The 10,437-nt window shown below is 55.6% G+C and overlaps 1 protein-coding gene across 1 annotated transcript in view; it reads left to right on the top strand.

The window, feature by feature from the left end:
• Window positions 1-3,874: 3,874 nt before the first annotated feature.
• The window catches only part of LOC140404030 (NEDD8-conjugating enzyme Ubc12), a 32,024-nt gene continuing 25,461 nt past the window's right edge, over window positions 3,875-10,437 (top strand). Inside the window, exon 1 of the mRNA XM_072492375.1 lies at window positions 3,875-3,905. Within this exon, the coding sequence (XP_072348476.1) occupies window positions 3,890-3,905 (16 nt within the window). The 5' untranslated portion in view covers window positions 3,875-3,889. The remainder of the gene's footprint in view (window positions 3,906-10,437) is intronic.

Below are 10,437 nucleotides of genomic sequence, written 5' to 3'. Positions count from 1 at the left end.
CCCCCCGCAGACTCCCCCCCCGCCGACTCCCCCCCACGACTCCTCCCCCCCTACTCCCCCCCCCCCCAGACTTCCGCCCAGACTACCGCCCCAGACTACCGCCCCAGACTACCGCCCCAGACTACCCCCCCAGACTACCCCCCCAGACTACCCCCCCAGACTACCCCGCCAACTCCACCCCCCCGACTCCCCCCCTCCCGACTCCCCCCCCCGACTCCCCCCCCCGACTCCTCCCCACGACTCCTCCCCCCCGACTCCTCCCCCCCGACTCCTCCCTCGAACCCTCCCCCCGACCCCCCCCCCTCCGCCTCCCCCGACCCCCCCTCCGACTCCCCCCGACTCCCCCCAACCCCCCCTCCGACTCCCCCCCGCCCCCCCCTCCGACTCCCCCCCGCCCCCCCCCTTCCGACTCCCCCCCGCCCCCCCTTCCGACTCCCCACCCCCGGACTCCCCCCCGCCCCCCTTCCGACTCCCCGCCACCCCCCCTTCCGACTCCCCGCCCCCCAACTCCCCCCCACGACTCCCCCCCACGACTCCCCCCCACGACTCCCCCCCCCGACTCCCCCAGACTACCCCCCCCAGACTACCCCCCCCAGACTACCCCCCCAGACTCCACCCCGCCAACTCCACCCCCCCGACTCCCCCCCCGACTCCCCCCCCCCCGACTCCCCCCCCCCCGACTCCCCCCCCCCCCCCCCGACTCCCCACCCGACTCCCCACCCGACTCCTCCCCCCCGACTCCTCCCCCCCGACTCCTCCCCCCCCTACTCCCCCCCCATGACTCTTCCCCCCCCCCCACGACTATTCCCCACCCCCACGACTCTCTTCCCCCCCACGACTCCCCCCCCCCCCCCCCCGACTCCCCTCCCCCCCCCAACTCCCCCCCCCCCCCGATCCCTCAACCCCCCCCAGTCCCCCAACCCCTCTCGTGGTCCCCCAACCCCTCTCGTGGTCCCCCAACCCCCCCGCCCAGTCACCCAACAACCCCCCCGGTCCCCCAACCCTCCCCGGTCCCCCAACCCCCCCCCCCGGTCTCTCACCCCCCCCCGGTCCTTCACACCCTCCCCCCGACCCCCCTCCGACCCCCCCCCCGACTCCCCCCCCGACTCCCCCCCCCTCCGACTCCCCCCCCCCCCCCGACTCCCCCCCCCTCCGACTCCCCCCCTCCCTCCGACTCCCCCCCTCCGACTCCCCCCCCCCCGACTCCCCCCCCGACTCCCCCCCCGACCCCCCCCCTCCGACTCCCCCCGACCTCCCCTCCGACCCCCCCTCCGCCTCCCCCCGACCCCCCTCCCCTCCGCCTCCCCCGACCCCCCCTCCGCCTCCCCCCGACCCCCCCCGCCTCCCCCGACCCCCCCCCGACTCCCCCCCGACTCCCCTCAACCCCCCCACTCGCTCCCCACTTGCCCCCCTCCCCACTCGCTCCCCACTTGCCCCCCCTCCCCACTTGCCCCCCACTCACCCCCCCTCCCCACTCGCCCCCCTCCCCACTCGCCCCCCTCCCCACTCGCCCCCCTCCCCACTCGCCCCCCTCCCCACTCGCCCCCCTCCCCACTCGCCCCCCTCCCCACTCGCCCCCCTCCCCACTCGCCCCCCTCCCCACTCGCCCCCCTCCCCACTCGCCCCCCTCCCCACTCGCCCCCCTCCCCACTCGCCCCCCTCCCCACTCGCCCCCCTCGCCCCCCTCCTCACTCGCCCACCTCCCCACTCGCCCACCTCCCCACTCACCCCCCCTCCCCACTCGCCCCCCCTTCCCCGCTCGCCCCCCCTTCCCCGCTCGCCCCCCCTTCCCCGCTCGCCCCCCTTCCCCGCTCGCCCCCCTTCCCCGCTCGCCCCCCTTCCCCGCTCGCCCCCCCTTCCCCGCTCGCCCCCCTTCCCCGCTCGCCCCCCTTCCCCGCTCGCCCACCTTCCCCGCTCGCCCCCCCTTCCCCGCTCGCCCCCCCTTCCCCGCTCGCCCCCCCTTCCCCGCTCGCCCCCCCTTCCCCGCTCGCCCCCCCCTTCCCCGCTCGCCCCCCCTTCCCCGCTCGCCCCCCCCTTCCCCGCTCGCCCCCCCTTCCCCGCTCGCCCCCCTTCCCCGCTCGCCCCCCCTTCCCCGCTCGCCCCCCGTTCGCCCCCCCTTCCCCGCTCGTTCCCCGTTCGTTCCCCGCTTCCCCGCTCCCCCCTTCCCCGCTCGCCCCCCCTCCCCCGCTCGCCCCCCCTCCCCCGCTCGCCCCCCCCTCCCCACTCACCCCCCCCCTCCCCGCTCGCCCACCCCTCTCCGCTCGCCCCCCCTTCCCCGCTCGCCCCCCCTTCCCCGCTCGCCCCCCCTTCCCCGCTCGCCCCCCCTTCCCCACTCGCCTCCCTCCTCTCCCTCCCCACTCGTCCCCATTCGCCCCCCTCCCCACTCGCCCCCCTTCTCCCCACTCGCCCCCCCTTCTCCCCACTCACCCCCCTTCTCCCCACTCACCCCCCTTCCCCACTCACCCCCCTTCCCCACTCACCCCCCTTCCCCACTCATCCCCCCCACCCCTCTCGCTCCCCCCCACCCAACTCGCTCCCCACTCGCCCCCCTCCCCACTCACCCCCCCCCAATTATGAAGGATGCAATGAAAAGCTTCCGTCATAACTGAGTCATGAGTATTTTTGCAATGTCATGGGTCTCAGCATTGGAAGATTTGTCTTATCCACTGTTGGGAATTAACAAATCACTCAAACATCATGACAGCCGCAGAGAAGAGCGAGAAGCCACTGAGCAGTGTTCAGAGAGAAAGGGATGTTATTAACTAGGTACAGGGAGGACCTGAGACAGCAAGAGATAAATGCAGGGGATGCAGTGGTCAGATATAGGGAAGGGAGAACACATCCTGTGCAAGGAGAACACTGGAAATGTTTCTGTATTTCATCAAAAATTGTTTTTCAGAATATTTTGTTGGTTTGGTGAAAGGTTTATAAAGCGAGTTATATGCGTCTATTGCTGATGTGCCATGGTTCAGAGAATCACTACAGTGTAGAAGGAGGCCATGCACGCCCCTCCGAAAGAGCACCCTACTTGGACCCATTTCCCCCACCGTAACTCCACCTAACCCTTTGGACACATAGGGGCAAGGACCAATCCCTGTGGGCGGCACAGTGGAGCAGCGGTTAGCACTGCGGTCTCACGGTGCCGAGGACCAGGGTTCAATCCAGGCTCTGGGTCACTGTCCGTGTGGAGTTTGCACATTCTCCCCATATCTGCGTGGGTCTCGCCCAACCCAAAGATGTGCGGGTAGGTGGATTGGTCGCGCTAATTGCCCCTTAGTTGGAAAAGAATGAATTGGTTACTCTAAATTTATTTGAAAAATGAAAGCATGGCCAATCCACCTAACCTGCACATCTTTGGACTGTGGGAGGAAAATTAAAAGTGGGTCATTGTACTCCAGTCTCGTTCCGCTTCCAAAAAATGGTCGACTCTCCCTCTCTGTCCGCCAGTCTGAGGATATCAGCCCTCCCAAAAGCAGATGTGTTGCTCATCGCTCCTCCCTGCCAACAGCTGCTCTGTGTTCCTGCCTTGTGCAGCTGTAAAGAACTGACAGTAAGGAATCTAATCGGAGCACGCTTGCTAACAGGATTGACGGTGTGTGTAGCGTGACCAGCTTGCCCAGAGCTGTACGAGTGCCCACCGTGATCGCGCCATGTCACCGTCACATGAGCGACCAGTGGCTGCCAGTGTCCAGCTCCGCTCCTGCCCCGGCCCCGGGTGTCGGCACCGGCTTGTTTTGCGCCCTGGAACCAATACGTTATTTCTCTGGTGCACTTGTTTCAACTCCTCAAATTCGCCTCCAGCAGACCCGTCGTAATTCGTCTCAGTGGTTTCAAACTCCTGAGTACCCATCCCAGAATCGAGAATCTAATTACCTCACCGATCAACTGGATGAAATGTGAAGCAGGTATGGAGATCCCGGTGACAAAATCACCGGGTGAAGAGTTGACACTGGGTACAGTGACTCGGGCTGGTGGGCAAAACCAAAACGGCCTTTGGTTTGTGGCCAGTTCCATGTCTGTGACGAAGGTTAGCGGGCCAGTTGTGATTTTTCATGAAGCTTCGAGCCTGGGCCAGATTTTTCATATTCATTTTTTTGAACTGAATTCAAACTCTCAAAACACACTGTGGGATTTGAACTTGCGTTTCCTGGTTGCAGGCCTCTGGATTGATAGTCTCGTAACAACCACTACACGGAGAACCAACATTGCTATAGAAATGACGTGGTGGCACGTTGACAGGAAGTTGGCACAGTGCCCGCACATTAGTAAATTAAGTACTCTGTTAAATCAGGGGCTCTGCGGTGAGACAGCCCACCCCTCCCATTCTGAATTTCACTGTTTTTCTTTTTTAGGTGGGTGGGGGGGGGGGGGGGGGGGCATGTAGATTGTTCTTGCTGCTGCACAATTATGAAATGAAATGAAAATCGCTTATTGTCACAAGTAGGTTTCAAATGAAGTTACTGTGAAAAGCCCCTAGTCGCCACGTTCCGGCGCCTGTTCGGGGTGGCTGGTACGGGAATCGAACCGTGCTGCTGGCCTGCCTTGGTACAGGCCTATCAGCCCTCGATGTTGCGCCGACCTGCGAAACCACTCTAAAGCCCTTATCGTCCATATATCTATCCAATGACCATTTGAATGCCCTTAGTGTTGGCGAGTCCACTACTGTTGCAGGCAGGGCATTCCACGCCCTTACTACTCTCTGAGTAAAGAACCTACCTCTGACATCTGTCTTATATCTATCTCCCCTCAATTTAAAGCTATGTCCCCTCGTGCTAGACATCACCATCCGAGGAAAAAGACTCTCACTGTCCACCCTATTCAATCCTCTGATCATCTTGTATGCCTCAATTAAGTCACCTCTGAACCTTCTCTCTAACGAAAACAGCCTCAAGTCCCTCAGCCTTTCCTCATAAGATCTCCCCTCCATACCAGGCACCATTCTGGTAAATCTCCTCTGCACCCTTTCCACATCCTTCCTATAATGCGGTGACCAGAATTGCATTCAATACTCCAAATGCGGCCGCACCAGAGTTTTGTACAGCTGCAACATGACCTCATGGCTCCGAAACTCAATCCCTCTACCAATTAAAGCTAACACACCGTACACCTTCTTAACAACCCTCTCAACCTAGGAGGCAACTTTCAGGGATCTTTGTACATGGACACCGAGATCTCTCTGCTCATCCACACTGCCAAGAATCTTACCATTAGCCCAAACTCTGTCCTCCTGTTATTCCTTCCAAAATGAATCACCTCACACTTTTCTGCATTAAACTCCATTTGCCACCTCTCAGCCCAGCGCTGCAGCTTATCTATGTCCCTCTGTAACTTGTAACATCCTTCCGCACTGTCCACAACTCCACCGACTTTAGTGTCATCTGCAAATTTACTCACCCATCCTTCTACGCCCTCCTCCAGGTCATTTCTAAAAATGACAAACAGCAGTGGCCCCAAAACAGATCTTTGTGGTACACCACTAGTAACTGGACTCCAGTCTGAACATTTCCCATCAACCACCACCCTTTGTCTTCTTCCAGCTAGCCAATTTCTGATCCAAACTACTAAATCACCCTGAATCCCATGCCTCCGTATTTTCTGCAGTAGCCTACCGTGGGAACCTTTTCAAACGCTTTACTGAAATCCATATACACCATGTCAACTTCTTTGCCCTCATCCACCTGTTTGGTCACCTTCTCAAGAACTCAATAAGGTTTGTGAGGCACGACCTACCCTTCACAAAACCATGTTGACTATCTCTAATCAAATTATTCCTTTCCAGGTGATTATACATCCTATCTCCTATCTCTTATAAAACTTTCCAAGATTTTGCCCACAACAGAAGTAAGGCTCACTGGTCTATAGTTACCGGGGTTATCTCTACTCCCCTTCTTCAACAAGGGACAACATTTGCTATCCTCCAGTCGTCTGGCACTATTCTGTAGACAAAGATGACTTAAAGATCAAAGCCAAAGGCTCAGCAATCTCCTCCCTAGCTTCCAGAGAATCCTAGGATAAATCCCATCCGGCCCAGGGGACTTATCTGTTTTCACACTTTCCAGAATTGCTAACACCTCCTCCTTATGAACCTCAAGCCCTTCTAGTCTAGTAGCCTGAATCTCAGTATTCTCCTCGACAACATTGTCTTTTTCCTGTGTGAATACTGACGAAAAATATTCATTTAGCATCTCTCCTATCTCCTCGGATTACAAGTGCAACTTCCCACTACTGTCCTTGACTGGCCCTACTCTTACCCTAGTCATTCGTTTATTCCTGACATATCTATAGAAAGCTTTAGGGTTATCCTTGATCCTACCTGCCAAAGACTTCTCATGTCCCCTCCTGGCTCTTCTTAGCTCTCTCTTTAGGTCCTTCCTAGCTAACTTGTAACTCTCGAGCGCCCTAACTGAATCTTCATGTCTCATCTTTACATAAGTCTCCTTCTTCCTCTTGACAAGTGTTTCGACTGCTTTAGTAAACCACGGTTCCCTCACTCAACCACTTCCTCCCTGCCTGACAGGTACATACTTCTCAAAGACATGCATAGCTGTTCCTTGAACAAGCTCCACATTTCATTGTGCCCATCCCCTGCAGTTTACCTCTCCATCCGATGTATCGTAAGCCTCATCGCATCATAATTTCCTTTCCCCAGATATAACTCTTGCCTGCGGTATATACCTATCCCTTTCCATCACTAAAGTAAACGTAATCGAATTGTGGCCACTATTACCAAAGTGCTCACCTACCTCCAAATCTAGCACCTGTCCTGGTTCATTACCCAGTACCAAATCCAATATGGCCTCGCCTCGCATTGGCCCATCTACATACTGTATCAGGAAACCCTCCTGCACACATTGGACAAAAACGGACCCATCTAAAGTACTCAAACTATCGAGTTTCCAGTCAATATTTGGAAAGTTAAAGTCCCCATAACAACTACCCTGTTGCTTTCGCTCCTATCCAGAATCATCTTTGCAAACCTTTCCTCAACATCTCTGGAACTTTTCAGAGGCCTATAGAAAACCCCTAACAGGGTGACCTCTCCTTTCCTGTTTCTAACCTCAGCCCATACTCCCTCAGTAGACGGGTCCTCATCAAACGTCCTTTCTGCCACCGTAATACTGTCCTTGACTAACAATGCCACCCTCCCCCCTCTTCTACCATTTTCCCTGAGCTTACTGAAATATCTAAACCCCAGCACCTGCAACAACCATTCCTGTCCCTGCCCTATCCATGTCTCTGAAATGGCCACAACATCGAAGTCCCATGTCCCAACCCATGCCGCAAGTTCACCCACCTTCCGGATGCTCCTGGCATTGAAGAAGAGACACTTTAAACCACCTTCCTGCCTGCCGGTACACTCCTGCAACTTTGAAACCTTACTCATGTCCTCACTACTCTCAACCTCCTGTATACTGGAGCTACAATTCAGGTTCCCAATCCCCTGCTGAACTAGTTTAAACCCTCCCGAAGAGCATTAGCAAATTTCCCCCCCAGGATATTGGTACCCCTCTGGTCCAGGTGTAGACCATCCCGTTTGTAGAGGTCTCACCGACCCCAGAATGAGCCCCAATTATCCAGAAATCCAGGGATCCTGCATCATCCCTGTAGCCACGTGTTCAACTCCTCTCTCTCCCTATTCCTTGTCTCGCTAGCACGTGGCACGGGTAACAACCCAGAGATAATAACTCTGTTTGTCCTAGCTCTAAGTTTCCACCCTAGCTCCCTGAATTCCTGCCTTACATCCCAATCCCTTTTCCTACCTATGTCGTTGGTACCTATGTGGACCACGACTTGGGGCTGCTCCCCCTCCCCCTTAAGGATCCCGAAAAAGTTCAGGTAGATCATCAGCAGTAGAGGAGGAAGCTGTACTGGTTTATGAGGGAGAAGGGAATTGAGGGTTACGGTGACAGATGGAGGAAAGATGGGAGGATGGGAGGTGGTTCGAGTGGAGCGTAAAGGCCAACATGGGCTGGTTGGGCTTTCGCCGTTATGCAATCCTATGTAACTTTGGCTCAAAATTCCATCGCCAAGTACAAGTTTCTGAGGGTGCTTTGTGGCAAAATACTTGCTTGTAAAAGGTGGCCGTCATGACCATTTACCTGTGTAGGAGAATATTCCACAGGACTTGAAAGAACAACCAGTTTATTCCCATTCCTCTTCCTTTACACTCTAAAGACACCTATGTCAGACTCCTATTTATCGACTACAGCTCAGCCTTCAACACCACCATTCGTACGAAACTCATCTCCAAACTCCGTGGCCTTGGCCTCGGCTCCTCCCTCTGCGAATGGATCCTGAACTTTCTCACCCACAGGCCACAATCAGTAAAGATCGGCAACAACACCTCCTCCACGATCATCCTCAACACCGGTGCCCCACAAGGCTGTGTCCTCAGCCCCCTACAATACTCCTTATACACCTATGACTGTGGCCAAATTGCCCTCCAACTCGATTTTCAAATTTGCTGATGACACCACCGTAGTGGGTCGGATTTCGAATAATGACAAGACAGAGTACAGGAATGAGATAGAGAATCTGGTGAACTGGTGCGGTGACGATTTCTCCCTCAATGTCAACAAAACAAAGGAGATGGTCATCGACTTCAGGAAACGCAGTGGCGAACATGCCCCTGTCAATGTGAACGAAGTATGAAAGTGTCGAGAGCTTCAAGTTTTTAGGTGTACAGATCACCAACAGCCTGTCCTGGTCCCCCCATGTCGACACTATAGTTAAGAAAGCCCACCAATGACTCTACTTTCTCAGAAGACTAAGGAAATTTGGCATGTCAGCTGCGACCCTCACCAACTTCTACAGATGCACCATAGAAAGTCTTTCTGGTTGTATCACAACTTGGTACGGAGCCTGCTCTGCGCAAGACCGCAGGAAACTACAAAAGGTCGTGAATGTAGCCCAGTCCATCATGCAAACCAGCCTCCCATCCATTGACTCTATCAATAATCCCCGCTGCCTCAGAAAGGCAGCCAGCATAATTAAGGACCCCACGGTATGCATTGTTTGTACAGCATGAAAGAAACAATACTGTTCACTGTATACTAATGCATGTGATAATTCAAATCAAAAAATATTCCCCATGTCCCATCTGTGACACCACCTCGCTGGCTCTGTGTTGGTGGGCAGGTGACATTTTCACACAAGCTTCAGTTGTCTGATTTCACCTCTGGAGCATCTTCCACCACTAATCTCGACCATGATCAAAAATAAGAGAAAGGTACTTGCACACAGTATGGTATCACACCTTTGGGAGCACAGTCGATGACTAAAGTGCAGTGATGAAGGCAAATGCAGAATCCCGTAAATAGTAATCTGATTATAATCTTGTCACAAGTAGGCTTACATTGCAATGAAGTTACTCGGAAAAGCCCCTAGTCGCCACATTCCGTCGCCTGTTCGGGTAGACTGAGGGAGAATTCAGAATGTCCAATTCACCTAACAAGCACGTCTTTCGGGGCATAGAACATACAGTGCCGAAGGAGGCCATTCGGCCCATCGAGTCTGCACCGACCCACTTAAGCTCTCACTTCCACCCTATCCCCGTAACCCATTAACCCCTCCTAACCTTTTTGGTCACTAAGGGCAGTTTATCATGGCCAATCTAACCTGCACGTCTTTGGACTGGGAGGAAACCAGAGCCCCCGGAGGAAACCCACGCAAACACGGGGAGAACGTGCAGACTCCGCACAGACAGTGGCCCAGCCGGGAATCGAACCTGGGACCCTGGCGCTGTGAAGCCACAGTGCTAACCACTGTGCTACCATGCTGCGGTATATGCCGGTATTTGAGCGGAGTGTTGGCTGAAATACTTGGAGGGCTCTCTGCTCCTTTTAAGTAACACAGTGGGATCTTTAGCATCATGTGAATCACAGTGGCAGGCAGGGCTTTGGTTTCAGAGAGAAGAATCTTCACTCTGGCTGTTCCTCCGAGGCCAAGTGGATGTGATGCAAGGTTCCACGCGCTCAGTTCTGGGCGTGAGTGTCAGGCTGTAAACTCAAATTCCCGAATGGGGATAAACCCACAATCCTCTGACTATTGAGATGCTAGAGGGCAGGAGCGCAGAGATCCCGGAGGGTGGTGGGGCTGGAGGAGATTAGAAGGGAGACGCCACTGAGGGGCTTGAATACGAGGGTGAGAATTTGTTTCACAGTTGAGGTGTCGCTGGACTGGAAGCCACCGTCGCTCGGCGAATAGGATTTGGGTGACGCTGGTGATAGTGTTTTGGATAAGCTCATGTTCACCGAGGTAACAAAGTCACAGATAAGAGTTTCACAAACGGGCTGAGATGGGCTGAAGTTGGGTGCAAAAATGAACAGAAATTCCCTTATATCCAGCGGGAGGCTGAAGAGCCCTGTTGACATGCTGTGTTGTTGCCCGAAATAAATAGAGATGCAATTTTAAAAGTAAAAGACCAGGTTAATGGGG

The sequence above is a fragment of the Scyliorhinus torazame genome, chromosome 29 (assembly GCF_047496885.1).
Source record: "Scyliorhinus torazame isolate Kashiwa2021f chromosome 29, sScyTor2.1, whole genome shotgun sequence".
Taxonomy (NCBI): domain Eukaryota; kingdom Metazoa; phylum Chordata; class Chondrichthyes; order Carcharhiniformes; family Scyliorhinidae; genus Scyliorhinus; species Scyliorhinus torazame.
The sequence above is the reverse complement of the archived record's forward strand: the minus strand, read 5'-3'. Positions and strand labels throughout refer to the sequence as shown.